Raw genomic sequence first — 22,331 nt, forward strand, 5'->3', positions numbered from 1 at the left:
AGCTAACTGCAACCTCTGCCTCCTAGGTTCAAGTAATATTCCTCCCTCAGCCTCCCGAATGGCTGGGACTACAGGTGCCTGCCACCACGGCCGGCTAATTTTTTGTATTTTTAGTACAGACGGGGTTTCACCATGTTGGCCAGGCTGGTCTTGAACTCCTGATCTCAAGTGATCTGCCCAACTTGGCCTCCCAAAGTGCTGGGATTACAGGCATGAGCCACCATGCCCGGCCCCATTTACTTGGATCTTCTAATGCTTCTTGAAAAGGGAAATATATTTTGATATAATATAAAAACAAAGTCATACACATACACATACACACACATGCAATTACATATGTACATGTAAATGGCTACACAATTAGATAGACAACCTTGTCTCTTCCCAGGATCTAAAGATATTCCAGATAAATCTTAAAGCACAAGTGATTAAGCCTTTAAAAATAATCCCACTTCTTATCTCTTTTACCTTTTGGTTGGATTTTGTGTTTATTAGCTTATTTGGAGGGAGATGGTGCAATGCAGAAGGCAATTGTCTATTTTAAAAATCATGTTTTCAGCCAAATGCAGTAGCTCACACTGTAATCCCAGCACTTTGGGAGGCCAAGGCAGGAGGACTGCTTGAGGCCAGGAGATTGAGACCAGCCTGGACAACACAGCAGGGCCCTGTCTCTACAAAAATTAAAAAAGGAAAATACAAAATTAGGTGTTTGCCTTGGCATGTGCTTACAGCCCTAGCTACTTGAGAAGCTGAGGTGGCAAGATTACTGGAGCCCAGGAGTTCAAGGCTGCAGTGAACCATAACGGTGCCACTGCACTCCAGCCTGGGCGCAGAGTGAGACCCCTGTCTCAAAAAATAAAATAAAATAAAAATTATGTTTTCATAGGCAAGGGGATACAGGAAGTAGAAAGAAAAAAATGGTTGGGACTTAGAGGTGGGTGCACCCCACTGTATGTACATAAGAACAGTGCAAATGCAGTGGGCTATTGCATATTTGCAAACTGAGATATTTTCTTCAAATAACCTAGAAGATTGCCATTGTCTCTTTTTTCACATTTTCTTTTCTCTCTGTAGCAGTTTTGAGTGTTTTTTTTTTTTTTAAAACAGTATCTGCAATCAATGACTCTTATTCAGAAGCACTATAACATCCAGGGATATTCCTTGTTCTATATTGAAGCACAATCATATTAGAATTGAGGACACCACCTCAAAACAAATAGTTTGCTCACTAATGTTTCAGTAATAAGAAATCGCTACTAATCTGCACACCCTCATGTTTACAGTATAATTACCAACAGGGTTCATCACGAGGACCCTGAGGCACAGGGAGATGATCTTCCTCCTGAGTCTTCTAAGGAAGATTCAATTCCATTGTTCTGAGTTTGGGTTCCATGTAGGTAGCAAGGTGTGCACTCATCTTGTCTGAATGTATGTCTCTTGGCCTATCTTTCAATAAAATGCCAGTATCTGCTTAAGGGGAACAATATCTCTCTCTCTTTTTTTTAAAGCCTCTCTTTGAAAATATTATTCTATTTGAGTGGGAGAAGAAATAACAGATTTGTAAGTTCATGTCTTCTCTAAATAATTTAAGTATATCTTGGGCTAATGTATAAATTTGGTTTAGGAAATTCTAAGTTAATTCTAGATAAATTTGAGGTGTTTGTATAAAAGAAATGACTGTATTATTGGATTCTACAACTTTGAAAAATAATAATCCCATAAGGGATTACTGGCAACTCTCAATTAGCTAGAATATTTGATTAACCAATACATATTACCTATAGAGATATTATCATTAATGTTGTTATTGTACATAAATTATTTCTTTCTGTTATTTTAGAATACTTCGGTAAGGTTTGCTGTAAACGCATAATATCACACCTAGGTTTTTTAACTTTTTTTTTTTTTATCATACTTTAGCTTCTGGGATACATGTGCAGAATGTACAGGTTTGTTACACAGGTATACACACGCTATGGTGGTTTGTTGTACCCGTCAGACGCCTAGGTTTTAATGAGTGAATTAACACTTTTTTGCAAATATGATCAAATTAGGGATGGAACAAATTGAAGTTTTTACCTTAAAGGTATTAAAAATCAATAGCCATTCATAAGATATAGTACCACAAAAATCACTTTTCCTTCTGGATAATCATGACTTTCTGATAACGATTACCTGCATGTAAATTGTACACTGTCAGTAATAATTTGATTTGAAAATTGCTAACTTCCCAAGGGTGTTCATATCTGCATGTACTAACTTGTTAAATTATGGTGTGCTAATTGATAGTTCACATGACAAGATATGCACAGTTGATCATGCTTATTAAAATGCAGGCCATCGGCAGTTAGTGATAACAAACGATGTGCCCGGGACTTTCAACAGTTAGCGATAACAAAGGATGTGCCTGGGACTTTTAACAGTTAGCGATAACAAACAATGTGCCTGGGACTTTTAACATCCTCGACCGGCAGACAATCCCTAGAACTCTTGAGGTTCCATCTTCAGCCTCCTTCCAAAGATCTGTGAATAAGCAGCTAACCTGAGGCTCAGTGCAACACCAGATACCAACATGGAAATTCTCCTTTTAATGGGAAACATATGTAGCTATTTCCTATTTGGCATTGTGAAGATAAAACACCCATGAGTTGACTTTGGGTATAGTCTTTATGCAAGTGTTTGACATTATGCAAACATGATTAAGTTGTGTCTTGTTTGGTTTGTCTGTAAGGTAAAAACAGATGGGAAAAGCCAAGGGCCAATATCCCCCAAAACTGAGAAATAAGCCTGCGTGTCATAGAGCTGTGCATCTTTCCTAAAATTAAGAATCCTCATGGATGGGACAGGCAGCTTTTTCTAAATGAAATTTTTTCATTGATAGTTTAAAGCCTGGATTAAAAGCCATTGTAAGCTGAATGAAGTAGGACAAGCTCCCATCTACATATGAGTGATGAGGCAATTTAGCAAAAATTCACAGAATAATGAAAAAAAAAAAAACTGGAAGGGACTCAGCAATCATTTAATCCATCCTTTACCAAATTGTGTTCTATAGGAATCTAGATCCATGGGAGAGAGTGGTGATAGAAGTGAATAGTCAAATAGGCTAAGGAAATGTATGGTTAGACAACATTGAACAAGTTTATGCACATATAATTTATGCCTCCTCAAAAAAATTAGATTGAATATGTCACAGTTTTCAAATTTATGTCACCACGAAATTATTTTCCACTGACTATTAATGTTTTGCAGAACTACTGGCTGGCAGAACAAAGTTAAGATGACCTGATCTAGCCTAATCCCTTTACAGAAAAGGAAAAGACTGACAGCGACTTTCAGGGAGCACCACGGGCAACAGTGGTCTCAGGTGTGGCCCAGAGCTGCGGCACTAGGTCAGGCTTCCTGGTCTCTCTGGAGCGGGGAGGGTCCTGGAAAGCAGCTTGCAATTGGTGTCCCCGCCCTGCTTCCCCTGACACAGGGACAGCTGAATCAGACATTGTCCAAAGTGCCCATTCTAGCCTCAGGGCAGTGAAACAATTCCTTCACATTTATTTCCTTAAAATATTTCACTTTCACAATCTCTTCCCTAGTGACTTTAGAGTCTGCCAATGGACAATTTTCCAGCAGTCAAAGATGAAGACAGCCTTGAAATTAAGCTTATATATCCAGGTCAGGAGTTTTGTTCTCACATGATTTCAGAAGGGTGAATTCTGAAATTATCAATTCTAACTCTTCATCATTGAATTAATGGGCTTAATCTAAAATGTAGCTCCAAACTAGGAAATATTTCCATTCAGGCTGGATTCAAAATTCCCTGGTCACAAAGAGAATTCAGTGCATTAGGATCTGTTGCATTTATGCCCCAATTTGCATGGATAATATTATTTTAATGCTTTTTTATGCACATAGATTTTTTAAAATAGCCTGAACAAACAGAATTTACAGAAAGACCTCCTTGAAAAATTCTCATTTGGCACGTACGATAGACTGGCTTGTTTCATTAGTTATCTTATTTCCATACTCAATTGTAAACAACTGAAGACAGAATTCACTTACAAGTCTTCTTATGGCCTACAGAGCTAGGAACTGAACTGTGTCTTGCTGCAGGAACATAAATATTTAATGACAGACTGGCTGATAATAGGACACCTTCTAAAAGGAGATACCATATAGAATGAAGGGATTGTCTCCTTTACAATAGATGTGAACATGATAAGGTACTCTCTCTCTCCTTCTCTCATGTATGCAAGCACACACACACAAACACATACGCACATTATACTAAACTAACCACAAGGCACTTGAGACTCTTGTGGGCTGCTGGAACTTCACACCAAATACCACTTTCGATTGAACTGCACCACCAAAAACTCCTAGTATTTGAGCTGAGAAACTATCTGGAATTCTAGATAAAAGAGCAATTGCTACACCATCCCTAAACAGGCATCGAGTTCCATTAAAAAGAGGAAGAATTCTCTTAGGTAGTTTTCACATCTTTCACATATCAAAACTTCCAAGTGAGAGGTTTTTAAAAGGCACAAGAGACAACTGCTCAAAATGGCTCTGCACTAAGAAAGCATTGTTCACCTGGGTTCCAGAACTTATTTGATCTTTAATTTTATTGCAATAAGGATAACTTTTCCAAATGTGACATTCCCATTGATGGATACTTCAGGATCCAAAAAGCCACATCTATGTAGAGCAGTGTTCCTGGGGCCGGGTACACTAAAAACGTGTTGCTCCCTCAGGGGAATAGCTGTTCTTTCCTTGCACTATCCGTGTGAGATGCTAACAAGAAATCTGAATTTGAGCCACAATGCTCAACAGTGGCTTGTATACTCACAGTTCCTACTGAAAACCTGTTTTACTGAGAAACAAACAGCCAGATTAATGGTAAAGTGCATGTGTAGAGGACTTTCCTCTATGACAACAAAGACAGTCCTCAGGATGTTCATATTTTGTCTTAACTCCTCAGGAATGCAAGGCAGTGATTTTGAGAGGCAGCCTCAGCTTGAGTGTTTCAAGTGAGGTGCGCTACAACTGCAGAGAGGAGCCACATTCAATTAACACTACCCTAGCTTTTCAATGCTCATTCCTAATTACATACTTTTATTTTTAAATCATAGGTAGACACTCTTGTTGCAGTTTCTATAAGCATCCATTTCACCAGTCCTGACTATAGGCAATCTTTTAACCTAGAAGAGTTTACTAAAATAACATTATTATTGTCTTGTATTTATGTTAATTTCTCCAGTCCCTGCAGCGCACTAAGTGCACTTCCCCAGAGTACCTCTTACTTTCTCACATTTCTCTCAAACCAAGGAAATCTGACTTCACATGCAATAGAAATTACCCTTAGATCACAGCCGAGAAAACAAAAGGGGTAAGCCCTGGAGTATGATGTTTGGGGATACTTGATCGTTGCCTAGGTAGCATTTAATTAGTCCTGGGTTGCAGCTGGGAGTGGGGTGCTGGTACCTGGGTAACCTTTGTCATTGTGACTAAACCCATGGTTGAACAATCAAAATGCAATGCTTATTATACTCTCCATTCTCACCCCTTTCTTCTTTAGGAATCAGACACACACACACACTCTCTCTCTTTCTCTGACATATATACACAGTTTGCAAATTAAGAGAACTCTCATGCTGGGCAGGGTGACTCACACCTGTAATCTCAACACTTTGGGAAGTGGGGCAGGAGGGTTACTTGAGGCCAGGAGTTCAAGACCAGACTGGGCAACAGAACGAGACTCCTTCTGTACAAAATAATCAAAAAATTAGCTGGGCATAGTGGAAGGCTTGTAGTCTCAGCTATTTCAGAGGCTGAGACAAGAGGGTAGCTTCGTCCCAGGAGGCAGAGGCTGCAGTGAGCTATAATTGCACCCCTGCACTCCAGCCTGGATGACAGAGGGAGACCCTGTGTCAAAAACAAAAAGAGATTAAAAAAATAAAAAGAAACTCTCTTTCTTTGTTGAACAACACAGTGAATTTAAAGCTGTGAATGACTTATTTTCCCAACAAAATATTATAAACAGTGGGAAATACTTCATTCTTCCAAATATTCCCTTACAGTTGCTTTCTTGTTAATAAGCACTCAAAAACATTACTTGGCACTTTTAAAGTGATGTATTAGTTTATGCTTTATTCTTCATCTTCTACCATTATTTCTAATATGCTACCATAGGTGCTAAACAAACTGCCCCAGAAGACCAAAAAGCAGGCAGAAAAAGCAAAGGGACTGTGCTTGCTTGATGGTTTGCTGTTGTTGCATACTTAAAAAAAAAACCCTTTTTTAAAAAACTCTACTAACAAAAATCATGAGCTCTCTTTGGTCTCTAGAGATGAAGACAAAAGCAGTCACACTCAGCATGAGGTGCTGTCCTTGGTTAGCAGCTGCCGTGGAACGCACTTCGTTGGGTTTAATGGAGGGGTTATTGACATCTCCTAAAATGGCTCCTGGGCCCAGGCAGCCAATTTTCTGCTACCTTCCTGCCTATGCCTGTCTATGCTGAGTGGTTTCACAGTACCCATTAGGAACTGCGTGAGAGCCATTACAGTCAGCAGAGTAAAACATCCTTTCCACTCTTAAAAAAAACATGAGCTCAATAGGTATTTCTACGGTGGTCTGAAAGAGCCATTATTAACTACCCTGAGGAATGAGGAAGCCTGAACACGGCAGTGAAACGCCATTTTATTCCTTTCTGCTGGCCACACCTGCACCAAGGGAAAAAAGTCACTGTGTATGTGAGGATCTGGATATAAAGAATCCTGAAATTTGAAAGTTGACCAAGATGTAAAGCTCACAGGAATTATGCCTTATGCTGCGTACACTATAAAATTCTAATCTCCTTGGAAGGTCTTTCACTGCTACGAAAGGATGCAGGTGGGGTGACTGGACAGTCTGCTGCTCAGGTGGCAAAGTCTCAATGGGAACACTGGGGTGAGAGCGGATAGCATGAGGAGCTGCCGATCACTCTGTCCCCTGCAACTGGGCCAGGAGGGCTCAGGGCACGCGGCAAGTTGGGAGAAACGCTAGGGATTTGCATTAAAATGGGAGTCTCCTTCCCAGGCAGGCAGCAATGGCCTCAAGGAATATTAAACAGAGATCTGGTTACCTTAACGAAAATAATGCTCTCTATTTGTCATTTTCTTCTAACACACCATGATTCCTCCTATAACCTAGTATGATGTGCAATGAGGAAAGATGAGCAGAGCCTCATGGGCATGGGGACATGTACCTAGACCTGTGGGTGTGCGCAAACAACACAGAAAACATGAGGATAAAGAATCGGCTTTCCCTCTGAAATTGCAGGTTCCCTGAGGGTGAGTCAGCCCCTTGAATGCCACTGGAACATATATTTGTGTGCCTTATTGTTTAAAGGTTGGAGCAGGGCTGAAAACACATTCATTACTCTCTGTCATACAGCAGTTGATGTATTCTAGGCACATACAATTAAGCTATAATTCTACACACGACAGACTAAACACACAAGTCTAGACAGAGAAAGATGACTTAAAATATTCTTAGACCTTTTATAAGAGTATTTTCTCATTTTCTTATCACTCAACTGGTAAATATTAGTTGTAACCCGTGCCTCATTAATATCAAACGGAGAAGATTCGCATGACTGAAATTCAAAGGGCTGATTCTAATTCTCCATCAAAAACCAATCTCCAGGCAAGGTATTTTTAGCAATCACTCAGCACAAATCTAAAGATGCTCAACTGTGGTTTGTTTATCTTCTAGGAAAAAGGCATCGGTTCTTAAAACAAAACTGCCCATATACACCATCCATCACATTTGATGATGATTTTTGTGAATGTGATCTAGATGTTATAAAACTAGTGACAAAATGTAAATATATCAAGGTCTTACTGTGTATTCAGCTAAGAAAATAAACCACAAGAAATCTGTTTCTTAAACCTGACAACGTCTGTAGTCACCCGTTGATTGGTGGGAGCAGAAGAGAAAAGCGAGCGTAGAACGGCATGGAGGGAGTGACCATGGATGGGTTATCATAGCAAGAAAGCAGGCCAGCCCTCAGACTGTGCACATGTTCCCTGACAGTCCTTGCGTGGGTACCCACAGGACCGTTTTGCAAATGCTCTCCAACCCCCCTCTCAGGCTCTGCTTTACCAGCCAGCACTTTAAAGCATTGCTGGCTTTTTGCTCTCAAGCCCAAAGGACCTTAGAAGCTCAGTCATAGAATGTTGCCACCCTTTACACATCAGCAGCAGCTCTGTGCCTTCTGAGAATGCTGAAAGCAATCATCTCTCTGAGAAATGTCTTGAATACCAATTTAAAATTCCTACAAAAAGGAAACCAGCCAAATATCAATACCCAGCATTTCCCATAGATAATAACAATCACCAAATATACAAATCAAATAGATTCTCCACAAGGGAGACAGCACTTGTTCACATTTGTTTCCATGTGACAAGCCCTGTCTTAAGAGCTTTACACACTTTAATTCATTTGATCTGCATCAAAACTATGAGGTGGGGCCGGGCGCAGTGGCTCACGCCTATAAACCCAACACTTTGGGAGGCCGAGGTGGACAGATCATGAGGTCAGGAGATCGAGAACATCCTGGCTAACGCAGTGAAACCCTGTCTCTATTAAAAATACAAAAAAAAAAAATTAGCCAGGCGTGGTGGCAGGCGCCTGTAGTCCCACCTACTAGGGAGGCTGAGGGAGGAAAATGGCGTGAACCCGGGAGACGGAGCTTGCAGTGAGCCCAGATTGTGCCACTGCACTCCAGCCTGGGTGACACAGCGAGACTCCATCTCAAAAAAAAAAAAAGAAAAGAAAGAAAAAAAAAAAAAAAAAACTCTGAGGCAGAAGTTTTCATCCTTGTTTTAGGTAACTTGTCCAAGACGACACAGCAAATAAACCACGGGGTTATGATCAAGTAAGGTAGTTTGACTCCAGAATCTGCACTCTTCATCATTATGCTAGGCTGCTGCTGGTGAGGAGTCAGATGATCAAAATGTTTTAATTATTTCAATAGGTAGATAAAAGTGGCAAAATGATGGGAAAAAATAAAAATTGAAACTGATTTTCAGTCTGATGTCACTTGTCCTGAGAATAGCTTTTATTTGTTTGCTTGTTTTGAAATGGTGTCTGTCTACCACAGGTGATTATGGGGCACTTCTTACAACCCCTGGGAGATATCCTTCTTTACTACTATACATAGACAATCCTAAAGTCAAATTTGGGAAAGAAGCAAATGGCAATGGAAAAGGAAATAAACCCTGTACAGCATGGTAAGTCTAGCTTTCCTTCTGTGGTCCAAGATGATTCTCATCCAACATGATTAGGGTACAAAAAACATATGATATAATAAGTAAATCAAAATTTTATGATAATATTTAAAATCATAAATATAAAGAAATATAAGACCGTTGTTCTGGCCTGGCACAGTGGCTCACACCTATAATCCCAGCAGTTTGGGAGGCCAAGGCAGACACATCGCTTGAGCTCAGGAGTTTGAGACCAGCCTGGGCAACATGGGGAAATCCAATCTCTACAAAACATACAAAAAATTAACTGGCTGTGATGGTGCACATCTATGGTCCCAGCTACTCGGGAGGCTGAGGTGGGGGGATCACTTGAGCACAGCAGACTGAGGTTGCAGTGAATCGAGACTGCGCCACTGCACTCCAGCCTGGGCGATGACATAGCTAAGACTGTTTCAAAACAACAACAAAAGACTGTTGCTCTATTTTGAAAAGACTCAACTACTGAACTTTCCTTTGAGTGTAAGATTAGTGTTCATAAAAGAACACCTAACCTTTTCTTTCAAGATGACTGTTCTCACTTGAGCCAGCTTAGATGTGGCCAGGAATGGCTTTACATCAAGGCAAATCAGCAGAGACCTGCCCTGGGCACACAGCAAATGTTTGTTGAGTGATCTTTAGGCAAGGCGATGCTACAATAGTAAGGCAAAATAATAGTAAGATGAACCCAGATGACTGACCACTCCAAGAGTTACAGTATGCCAGAGTTGGACAGGGCTTAAAGATCACAGGACTAACATTCTTGGAAACTAAAGCACCCACCACCCACCTTGTGTAGAGAAAGCACTCATATTCCAGATTCCTGCTCAAAGGATATTATTCAAGATGACTAAGTCTTTCAGAGTGGTCTTGAGTGAGACTTACAATCCTGAAGAAATAGTCAAATCAAATCTCAAAACCATATTTAAAAACTAGTATAAGTGGTAAACTAGTACAAAGGAATCAATCTTGTGCCATTTGCACAATCTGTTAGCTGCAATTTGAGGCTATCTTCAGTCTTTACAAGTGATCTCTAACTATTAAAAAACAACAAAAGCTATCATAACCAACAGGAATGTAAGACAGATATATGGGTGACCTGAGCCTTAATTTACTTATGTCATAGAAGGCAATAAATATTTTACTATAACTCTGCTGGCCTTAAAACAAAACAAAACCGTGGCTCGGCATTGTGACTCATGCCTATAATCCTAGCACTTTGGGAGGCTAAGGCAGGTGGACTGCTAGAGCTGAGGAGTTTAAGACCAGCCTGGGTAACATAGTGAGATCCCGTCTCTGTGTTTCTTTAAACCCAAATGCCCCCCAAATCTGTTAGAAGCCTGGATTTGATGCAGCGGGCTAGATTTTATGTTGGTCTGTATACGATTGTTAAATGCCTTCTCCTCTCACAAGACTGTAAGTGTAATAAAGGTAATGACTGTATTTGTTTTGTTCTTCACAGTGTCCTCGCTCACCAAGCACCCTATAATGCCTGGTATATTATAGGTGCTATTTAACAATGTTTATCTGGCTGAAAACTGGCTCTATTTTTTTTTAGGGGATTCATCCTTCATCTTGCTCTTTAAGTTAATTTAAGATTCTTGATTAGGCAGGTGTGGTGGCATGCACCTATAATCCCAGCTACTTGGGAGGCTGAGGTGGGAGGGTCATTTGAGCCCAGGAGTTTGAGAGCAGCCTGGGCAACATAGTAAGACCCTGTCTCAAAAAACAATGAAAGATTATTGAACCTCTAAAGGAAAAGGTTCCGCTAATTCCATTTCAGGGGAACTGAAGTACATGAGTTAGCTTTCACATTATTTCAAGTGAGAGAGGAAGAGACCACTAGACTTGGACCTACTTAAAAACAGACTTCAAATTTTCCCATAAAACCTTTCCAGTTTGTTCAGGAAAAGCTAAAGGCTTCGCTGGGCCCAATCCAGTGATTATCCTGTGATCTCCATGTCTTCTTATCCTCTAACATCTCTTCTCTTTAAAACACACTTATCTGAAAGTGAATCTGACATGTGTTTTTATCACCTTACAGTCTTGGTTGGAAATGTTTATGCTCCCCACACAGCAGCATTACTAAAATGGCTCTATTCTAGATGCTTAATTCCCAGAGGGGAGCTTTGGCCTGTGCAGTGTACTCATAGGCTTGAGAGGGAAAGTCATAATATTAGTCCTTTCCAGCGTTGGCAAGAATGGTAAAGATGCTGTGTTTCCAAAGGTCAATCTCCAAACACAGCATCTAGCATAACACTATAAAACTCGGTAGGTAGCCAATCCTTACTGAAGGTGATAGCAGGAGAAAGGAGAGGAGAACAGTTTGGGGGAACTTGATCTTCCTACTCAACAAGAGCAATGCTAGGTCTTGGGTCTAGAAATGGTTAATTCTTCAGCAATGCTTGCAGCCTTTCATTTTGCAATACGCAGTTGTCACTCTATAAAGTCAATCCAAACGTGAATGAACACAATGAGAACCACATGACTTGTACACCAAAAAAAAAAAAAAGTAGTCTTACAAACAATCCTTGTAAGAAAGCCAGAACAACCTACAGAGAAAAAATAAAAGCTTGTAGTTTTTACATTTTGAAATAATCATACTTGTTGGAAAACAGCACTTCCCCTATTTTTTTGTGAGATGGTTTTAAAAGATATGGAGATATTTCAAGATGAAAATACAATAAAATAACAACAAGAGAAACAACCTTATACTGTACCTTTCCTTCAGCAAATCATATGCTGTCTGACAGTTTCGGGACTCCTTTTTTCTCAAAGCAAAGTTACTTAAAAACTGATTTTTCATGTGGCTTTGCAGCAAGTTTAACTTTTAATAAACCATTTCTTGCTAAGCTTTTCTTAGCATATTTACTCAATTCCATACTTGAAAGCTACAATGCATACCAATAACTGAAATGTATGGAATATTATTCTAATATTAAACTCAAAAGGAAGAACTGAGACAGTCCTGTGGGCATATTACTGCAGCCAAATGTGATTCATGAAGGTACTGATACTCTATAAAAGTGGTCTCAAATATCAATGTATACAAGACTAATGGAATATTATCTAACCAGTCAAAATAGGTTGAACCCCATTCCTGATGTTATATCAATGCCAATAAAATTAGGAGTCATATAACAAAAGCATATGGATAGAAAATAGCTTTCTCTTATGTAAAATTCAAGTGATGATCAAGAAGTAAGATGCAATACAGTATTTCTGATGGGTCAATGGCAAAGGTCTGGAGAAATACATTCCACGTTTGAAGTCTTTATGGGCCAGAAACTCTGTCTCATAATTCCCAAATGTGACCAAATGGGAGGAATATAGGTTATTGCTCACAAGAAGACGACGAGATGGGTCAGCATGAATACATCGCCAGCGCCAGAGGCATGGGTCAGAGCATAGCCCCAGGGAGGTGGCTGCTTAGTGGGAACATCTTCACATATGACAAATTTTTGCATCCTTACCTTTAATTATTCTTTGGTATTCTTTTTCATCTCTGAAAAAAAGGCTATTTTAACAGCAGTTTGTAATATGAGATTCTTTTACCCACACTAAGAAAGATATGTGGTAATGCAATGGCAGGTGATAATGCAGTTATGAAATGATGATGTATATTTCATTTTGAAATGCAGTATACGTTTCCTTTTTCTTTTGCAGGAAGACGGTTCTGGGATCCTAGGAGCATTCAATTTGTATTCATAATTTCATTTGAGTAAGGTTAACATTTAACATTAAATAGTTTGTAGTCCCTTGAGCTCAGAGTACAGTTGAGATACACACACACACACACACACACACACACACACACACACACACACTCTACTATCTCTCACTCTCTCTTCTCTCTCTTTCTCAAGCCCTGGATATCAATTCAAAATTTGAATATATATATAAAATATATATTGTATGTGTGTATGTTATACATACACACACACACACACACAACCCTAGAACTTAAAAACTCATTAAGAATCCACAAAATAGATAGCCACACAGCGATAACCTAGAGGGACTTCCTTAACTGTGGCTGCTGGCTAACCCAGTTGATAATAACAAATACAAAGTATCCTTTTAGCAATAAGAGAGTCTTTTTGCTGCCCCAGACAAAGCTTTCCAGCTTGCTCCTTGTCCTTTGGAATTCTAGGCTGACCAACACTGAGCGGAAGCCTCACCTGGGACTTCAGGAGAGAATCTTGCAGAGTGTCGAGATACAAAAAGTTTGAGTTCTTGGTCCAAGTTGCATTCAATCAGGTTTGTGTCCCATGATCGGATTCCTAGGGAGGGAAACAGAGTTGAGAGACTTCCAGTTAGTCATTTCAGAGTGGTTTGGACAACATCACTGTAACATTTCTCAGGCTTTCAGGGAGGATGTGGGAACTCCTTTTCTGAAGAGCTCGGTGGCTTAGCAGTGGATGCCCACAAAATGGGAGGGCCAGGGAGGTCTCTCCACCAGGCCACAAGGAAGGGATAATTAGCAGTGTGGACTGAACTTCTGCCCCTCATAAAATGTAAATGCACCTCTTCTGGAAGAGTCAAAGAAAACAGTTATTAGCAAAATGACAGGCTGTACTCCAGGGAGGGGCTAGAAAGGGCAGGAAGAAGGTTAGTTCTTAAGAGGCTAAGAGGCCAACAGACTAACTCTAGCTTGTAGACAGACTATCTCCACTTGTAGGTGGCAAGAAAACGTAGAATGAAGGCGAAGAAAATATATGGGGGCTGCCATTCAAGCACGGGCCTTTGCTTCTAAAATGATGTAATGGTAGTATACACGTATAATTTCTTTCCTTTACCCATCCCGTTTTTGATTTTGGTTTATCAAGCCCTGGATATTAATCCAAGATTTGTGTGATCTTTGATAAACAGGGTGGATCCACTCAATCTTCAAGACTTGGCCTGTCTGTCCTTCCAGGCATTTTTCTGTTACCTGAGTAGCTTGGCAGGCAGCTCTTTTATTCACAATTGTTCTTTGTATTCAATTTTCTTATCCAGAGGCAAAGAAAAATGGCAACTTTTTATACTTTTTAAAACATTTATGAAATTGGGGGCATGAATCAGCTGTTTCTACAAAAGTTCAGACTTCCTTTCCCTAGGATGAAAGGAATATCCGGGGTGAGAGGAACAGAAGGGCAAGAGGTGGGATGAGGGCAGCTTCCTGTGCTCATGCCCTACTCTCTAGCCTCTTCCTTCCTCCTCTCGCTGTCCTCCTCTCTTCTGCCATCCCAAAGGGGATGGCCCAGAGGGAAACCCAGAGAGCATCATAGAAGGGAGGTCTGGAGAGTAAGCCAGGGAAAGTTGGGTAACCCCAGAACTCTGGTGTGTGTGTGTGTGTGTGTGTGTGTGTTACATGTTTACATATTATATATTAGATTTTTCCTAACAGATTACTCATGGTGGAGCCAGTGTGTGGTATCCATCATTGTACCTTTGTACAGAGCATTCTCAATTGTCAGGAACAAATCTCTAGAACAACAAACATTTATTGCATACCTCCTAAAGGTAAGGGCTTGAACCTCTAGGTATAACACAACAGGTGAACTATCTCTAAATTAACACCCAGTCATTTAATCATTTTTGTTGGACATTAGTCATGTATACAGACCTGGGGGAATAAACAGCAGTGTGTTACTTAAATACACACTGGATCCTTAAGGCATATTTGTATTTACCCTAGGTTATGCTGTATTCAGTCTTCCTATCCTGTAAAGAATCAAGGTGGATTATACATATACATTACAAAAAAAAAAAAAAAAATTCTGGAAACTCAGTTCACTGCACATCTAAAATATCTTTAGATGACACACCACAGGCCCTTTCAACCATGAAGAATATTTTCAAATAGATGTGTGTCCACTAAATAAAGGCAGAAATTTCTCATATGATCAATGGGAAGAATTCAGGTGTGGAAGAGTTAACATGCTTAAGGAGAGGTTAAATTATAAGGGAGAATTTTATGGCTCTCCCTGGAAACATTAATAGCCTCAGTTTGCATTTGGGCTAATGGAGTATTTAAATTTTAACAAGAAAGGCATGTTGAGATTTCACAGATCTTTTTAGTGCAGAAATGATAAATGGGTTCTTTTTGTTTCACAGAGAGCCTGACAGGTTGAGAGGTCTGAATTCATTAGAATATTTTACTTCAACATATACACTATATACTAGTCTAGTGCAAAAAAAATCGAGTTCCTGTCTGAGCTGCTTAATTGGTATTGTTGACTGAATTCTGTGTGTTCCAGGTCTGAGCTCCACTTTGTCTTCTACCCTGTCAAGCTGGGTCAATAAGTTAATAATGAGACATATGCATTTAAATTAAATTCATACAATTTTTCTGTCTTTGTTCTAAGTAATATCTAAATTGGTACATTATTTGAATGACTTCATCCAAGGTTATCTGCAGACTTGCTCTTACATTGTTACTTGCCATTTTCTCTTGGCTTGGGTTAACTTGTCATGACACACACAATTAAATGTTTGCTTTATATTTTCATACATATTTTATTTTTGATATATTTGTAATTTAGCAATAGAAAAAGTACTAAATGATAAATCCACTTAGTAATTTTTAAATTATACTAGTAAACGGCTGATAAAAATATTTCTCATTTTTACACTCCCAATGAAACTAAAAATGTAGGGTTCTTTTTTCAAGAGAGCAATTTCCACCCAAATTGTTCCTTAGCAATGCACAACCACTACTACCACTTATAAAATAAAAGTTATGATGGATTTGCCAGTTATTTTAGTTGGAAAGGAAAATTTTGGAATTAGGCCACTTTCCATAGCAATTTTAGAAATAAAATAATTTGTAATTACTTTGTATCTCCTGCTGGATAATATTGGTAAAGGCAAACAGTAGTTGTCAGCGAAGGTTCATATTGCATTTAGTAGATTTATGTAGCTCCCTTTTGTGCCTAACAAGGAGCCAACAGCGAGCCCTCTAAAGTTCATAGGACAGAAATATATCTCTTTGGCCCTTCCCATTTTCTCCCCTCTCTGAATCTGGCTGGAGGGCATCCTAGGGCATTGGTGAAGAGGTTCTGAAGAGGCTTTCAGAAGCAGGTCATCCTGGCCTCTGTTGGAGAGGAGGGAAGCCCTCTTTCTGATTTCACCCCAATATGCCCCAAGTCAAGCTCTTCCCAGAGGCTTTGTTTCTCCAGCATTCTAAGACTGTACCCCTTCTGGGCTTACCCAGGTGGGGACAGAATAACTCCAGGCAGGTGGAGGCAGTGAACTCCATTCTTTCAATGTCTGGAGCCAAAAGGCATCCGTCATCTCTGAGAACAATCTGGGCCTGCTCTGTGGCTATTGCCTAGCCCTGAAAGTGAGCTCCTTGGGACCAGGGAGCAACAAAAGATCTTTCCTTCTCAGTTCTCTGACCCCAGGTGGTAGCAGTGCACACAAGAGAGTCTAACATGCACATGATATACACAGATGAGAAAAGGAGAAAAGAATAGGTTATGGGGCAGGGAGGCAGGGAGGGGTCATCACAGAACAAGTCAGGGTAAAAAATGAGTAACAGTCAGGTACTCTTGGTGTATCTAGGCTAGATTGCTCCAAGTTTACCAGTCATGTAAGCATTTTGCAGGATTGTTTAATGAAACCAACAATTTTAAAAAGCACTTCCCATTTAAAGGCTAAAATTCATATTTCTAAAGGTGACAGTGGATTGAGGAAAGCAAAATGAAATGACTATGCATTGCGTGTTGATGGCATGTGGGTTCTATCTGACAGTTATTTGGGCCCTTGACAAGTTGATTTTCCTTCATGGGCTTTAGTTGCTCCCTCTGAAAAACAGGCTTTTGGATATTTTTTCCAAGTACCTAAATGATTAACCTATAATCATAAGATGACATTTGTAAAACTACGCTAAAAGTGGTCTGAAATCAGATTGAAATCATAAACTACATAAATAAACTAAAGGAAATGCTACATTTAGGAATGCTTTATTTCTCAGAGGAAAAAAATTCTTATTTTTTTCCCTTGAACTTGTCTTTAATTTGCTCTTTTTTTAAAGCCAGCAACTTGATGTTCATAACATATGTATGTAATAAAGATATATCTTACATACAGAGCTCATAGTTTCAAAGCATTGATAATAAAAAATTTAGGTCCAAGATAACATCTTACAATAGAAGCAAATGAGAAGGGACTTATAATTATTTGCTTGTCTAAAAAGTTAGAACTTATTTTTTAAAGTAAGCCCTTAGAAAAGGTGAACAATTTAATGACCTTAAATTTGGGGACTGGCTTGTTTTTCAGCATGGATCACAGAGCCCGTCGTAGATAATACCAATTAAGCAGTACAAGCAGAAATCCATCTGTCTTTGAATTTGAAAAGTATAAAGGCAAATATAGTAAATTTAAGACTCTCTAACATTTAATTCTCACCACATATGGTATTGGTTTCTTATTTCCCCTGCTAAAAGAAAAGGAAAACTAAAACCCAAATCTTTCCTGGGTTTTAAATTCTCTTACCATCTTAGACTGAACACATTCAATTAAGTGACATCAGAATGTTACAATGTAATCAGCTAAACTTTTATCTAAAAATGCAGAGCAGTAGATGTTACATTCATCTATCTTTTCTGGAACAAATCTTGCTGATTCCCAATGTTAACTAAAGGAAAAGTTACAATCTAACGGTAATTGAAAACATTAAACAGACACGTAGTATTCCTTGTATGTTTTAGTTTCTTAAAAAATAAAAATAAAATGAAACAATGAAAACTTTCACAAGGTTCTACAATTCAGTTTGCAAGGCATGGACATATGTACTCTATGTATTAAAATAAAACCAAGAAGCAAGACTTTGCTGAAAATGAGAACCACTAGCTAAATCCATGCTGGGGGCTAATTAGGGAGGAGAAAAAGGAGGTGCCAAAGAGTAGTAGTTGGTGGTAGCGAAAATGATTTGGAATAAAGTCCTGCATAACTAAATAAACGAAGCTAGCCTAGTCGCAGGAAACACTATTGTTCCAAACTCTGGAGGAGACAAGTCCAAAGCCTTCATTATGCTTTCCGAATATAGTTGAGAAAACAAGAGGGACCATCTCTCTTCCCTGGATTCAAGAAGCATTTACGAAGCATCCACACTGGGACGTTCCAGGCCTGTTGATTTATTGCATTACCACCATGTCTTTACAGATTTATAGATTATTTTCTAGGCTTCCCAGAGAGCCCTCAGTAATCAGATGGCAAGAATCCAAGTCACAGGGTCTCCAAACCCAGAGTCTCAGTTAAGGCAGGAGAGGAAATAGGAAGAAAGAGTAACAGATGAAGAAGTGCTTTCCCAGCCTGCAACACACAATCATCAGAGCTGGCTCCCCTGGAGTAGCTCCATCTTGCTTCACACAACACGGCCCAAAGGCACCAAGCAAAAACAGCAGTGGCCTCCGGAGGAGGCCCAGCTGAGACCTGGCGGCTGAAGCAGCAGCTTGTCGTGTACAGGAAAACAGGACCAGCCTGCTCTGTTGCTAAGTCATCTCAGACTGTCTGAAAAGCTATGGGAGCAGGATTTTCACTTAGCACTGCAAGGGCCTGCATCTTGAGCTGCAGCCAAGACCCCAGGACGCAGGAGAGCCATCTCTTTACACTGCTAGAAATGGCTCTGCTCACTCACTTGGTTGATTCTTAATGGGATCAATACAGTCATTTCGGAGTTCCATGCAAAAACCTGACCAAATTAGGGAATTAAAAATCAGGAAGCCGTGATGATTATTGCAAAGGGAACACAAGGGGGCTTCTGGGGTTCCAGTAATGTCTGTTTCTTGATCTGGGTAACCCAGGCGTGTCGGTTTTGTGAAAATTCGTTGAGCTGCTCATCTTTGATTTGCGCCCTTTCCTCTCTATATAATGCTTCAATCGAATTTTTAAAAAAATTAATGTCAAAAAGACAAATCTGAATTTCGTTACTAAGTGCTAGTAGTGTAAAAACGGGTAAAGGTAGGGAGTCCTACTTCAATGCAGTACGTGGATGCGTCTGTTTTCTCCGTAAACAGATGCAGCTTGAATAAACCCTCTGAGGAATAGGGCACTGAAAGGATGATCAGCTGAGTAACAAAGCAGGAAGATAATTACAGCCCGAAGGTGATTGCGGAACCATCTCCCAGCATGGGGCGCTGCCCACAAGTGGATGGCCATACAAAGGCAAGCCGTGAAAACTGTTGTGCTGAAACCTTCCTCCCATCATAGGATGTTAGCCGACCCTGCACTAACATCATGACAGGGTCAGAAAACAGTGACGCTGCAGCACTGGTACTTCTGTCACTTATGAGTGCTGTGACCTTGAGCCGGTTCTCTTACCCTTCTCGCCTCTATGGGCCCCCGGCTCTAAAACGGGGTTGATGATCCTTCTCCTAGCACCACTACATCGAATGGTTATGACGATTTTGTAGATAGAAAAGCACCTCCTAATATATTCCTATTTCCCAGAAATGCCACTTACAAATAATTTTTTAAAGAAAAAAATCCAGTCATTGATTCCCACAATAGCCACACCCAAAATCAGTAAGTGTAAAATTTTTCAAGGAGAAAATTGTGCAAATAAACTATATTGGAACAGATTAGACCAAAGGCCCACAGTCTGAAAATAAAGGGTTATTGAGATGCTCAAATAAGACACTTCACTATTGAAATATCTCTTGTTCTTGAATTTTTTGGGATAAAATACCATGACTTTCTGCTCACAATTTTTTTTCTTTTTCTTTTTTCTTTCTTTTTTTTTTAAGCTGAAAGGGAAAAATCAAGTGCTTTAAAGTTAAACAAAAGAACCAGGTCCGCAACTCCAGTCCCCACCCTGCAGCCTTTTGTTCTGGGGACAAGTGGCCGTTTCCAACTGCAGAGGCAGATGACAAGCATTTATTTTTTCATCTAAAACAAGGTTTTTCTTTCGTCTTTTATTGGGGAGGGGGAGCGGGGAACGAGGGCTGTGTGAACGCCCTTTGTCCGCCTCGGGCTGCCGTAGAGACCGCAGTGCGGACTGCACCACGCCCACCAACCGGTGTCTCCCGGAGAAACGCTTCAGCACCACCCCAGGAGAATAGAGCGCGGGCTGGGGCTGCGGAGAGACCCGGCGCCCTCTGTCAGGGGCGAGGGGAGGGCCGGGACGCCGGGGATAAAGGGAAAGGCAGAGACCAGAGCTGCCCACCCAGGGACTCCCGGCGCAACAAAGCCACGCAAAGTGAGAGGTGGGGGCGCGCGGCGCCCGCCAGCCCGAGGCCCGGGCGGAGCGCACGCCCAGCCAGCCGTGCCCGACGGGGGCGCCGCAGTGTGGGGGGGGCGGGTGAGGCGGGCGGTCCGGGGGCACTGCGGCAGCTCGGGTGGGGCTGGGGGCGGGTCTCTCTGTGCGCCCGAGGCTGTGCCCGCCGGACCCTCACGGCCCCGCCCAGGGTACCCGGCGTACCGCTATTCGGCCTCCGCAGAGCGCGCCACTGCTGCGCGCACCGGGCAAGGAGCTGACCCTACCCACTGATGTCTCCCCCACCGACCCCCTTCAAGCTACCACTCCCGGGGCTGGGACTTCTAAAAGCAGCAGCCCCACCCCACAACTTGGGGTCCCATTGTCCTTTCTGAGAGCTGCAGCCAAGGCCCCAGGGGCGGTAGCGAGGCGGGCTCTGTCTGGTGGCGAAGCGCAGGCGGTTCTGCATCCCAGCATCTGGGGGGGGGGGGGGCGGGGGGGGCGCGGCGGGGGCGCGGGGGGGGGGGGAGCGGGCGTGGCCCTAGGACTAGCCTAGTCATTCTGAGGAAAGAAAGGATCGGGATGTTTGAAATCAGAAAAGGCGTTTCTCAGGGGCTGAGTTAGCTGTGGTGAGGATGAATCTCACGCGGGCCCTGGCACATGGGGCTTCGGCCCCAGGTCTGCAGTGGGGGGGGGGGGGGGGGTCCCAGCCTTTTCCTGAGGCCAGAAGGGGACTGAAAGGAGTGGTTGCGTCAGGTCTCCCCCACCCTTCTGCCTCCTGTGGTTGCGGCTTTATTGTGGCCTCTGCTCCCCTGACACCTGCATTTCACTTAGTGGGAGAGGCGGTGGCCAACTCAGCAGAGGCTGCGGACCCAGCGTGGTGACAGATCCCTCAAGGTTACAGGAGACTCTCCCTCTGGGTCTCATACCTAATGATATGAAATTATTCTTAATTAGCCCAGAAAAGAGTCTGGACCAAGTATGAGAGGTGGCGGGGAGAGGCATGGGTGCGGGGCGCGCGGAAGGTGCGCGGTGGCCGTCGCGCCCTGGGTGGGGTCGTGTTTGCGCGTCTCCCAGCGCGCGTCCTGGGGGCGCGGGGCCACTTACCGAGCTCTATGTTGCCGATGGCGCGCCGCAGGTGCTCCTCGGTCACGATCTCGCCGACGACCACCAGCAAGTAGAACTTGCTGTCAAGGAAGCGGTGCGACAGGCTGGGCGAGGTGGACGCCGCCGGGTTGGCGATGCTGCCGGACGGCTCCGGCTCGGTGGCTTCCACCACCACGGTCGCCATCCTGCCGGCTGCTGTGCCTGGGCGAAGTGTCTCGCTCCGGCCGCTCCTCTCCTCTGCGGCAGGAGAAAGGATTATCTCCGAAGGTGCTGTCTCCGCTCCGCCCCCTGCGTCCCCCCTCCTCTGGCGCCGCGCGCCGCCTCCCCCTCCGCCCTCTCCTAGCGCCGCGGAGAGTGCGCGGCGGAGAGGAGCGGGGAGTGAGAGAGGGCGGGGAGGCGGCGCTGCTTTTATATGGAGACTAGGCAGGGAGCCGGGGAGGAGGAGGAAGAGGAGGAGGAAAGGACCACCCGGCACATCCTCACGCGGTGGCTGCCTCCGCTCTTCCAGCCGTTGGCCCGAGGCTGATGTCATCTGCAGCAAATCATCTCGCCCGCGGCCCGGAAGCTGGAGGGAAGAGGTGTGCGGACAATGGTCGGGGCAGGGCCGCGAGCCAAGGGGCTTGGGAACCCGCTGAGCTCCTGCTGCAGCCTAGAAGGGGGAAGACGCTCTCAACCTACACCACCTACCACGTACACACCCACTGCCCACTCCTCACCCTCACCCTGTCTGTGCATGGGAATGGAATGAGTTTCCATTTTCATAG

General features: G+C 42.4%; 1 protein-coding gene across 2 annotated transcripts in view; it reads right to left on the reverse strand.

Annotated features, from left to right (window-relative positions):
- Positions 1-22,010, reverse strand: part of MAP1B (microtubule associated protein 1B) — a 103,412-nt gene extending 81,402 nt beyond the window's left edge. For both annotated transcript variants that reach the window (XM_023207947.3, XM_026454623.1), the window contains exons 1-2: positions 21,568-22,010; positions 13,460-13,561 (exon numbers count right to left, since the gene is read on the reverse strand). In XM_023207947.3, coding sequence (XP_023063715.1) covers positions 13,460-13,561; positions 21,568-21,751 — 286 coding nt within the window. In that variant the 5' untranslated portion in view covers positions 21,752-22,010. The remainder of the gene's footprint in view (positions 1-13,459; positions 13,562-21,567) is intronic.
- Positions 22,011-22,331: the final 321 nt, after the last annotated feature.

Source organism: Piliocolobus tephrosceles, chromosome 4 (assembly GCF_002776525.5).
Source record: "Piliocolobus tephrosceles isolate RC106 chromosome 4, ASM277652v3, whole genome shotgun sequence".
NCBI lineage: Eukaryota > Metazoa > Chordata > Mammalia > Primates > Cercopithecidae > Piliocolobus > Piliocolobus tephrosceles.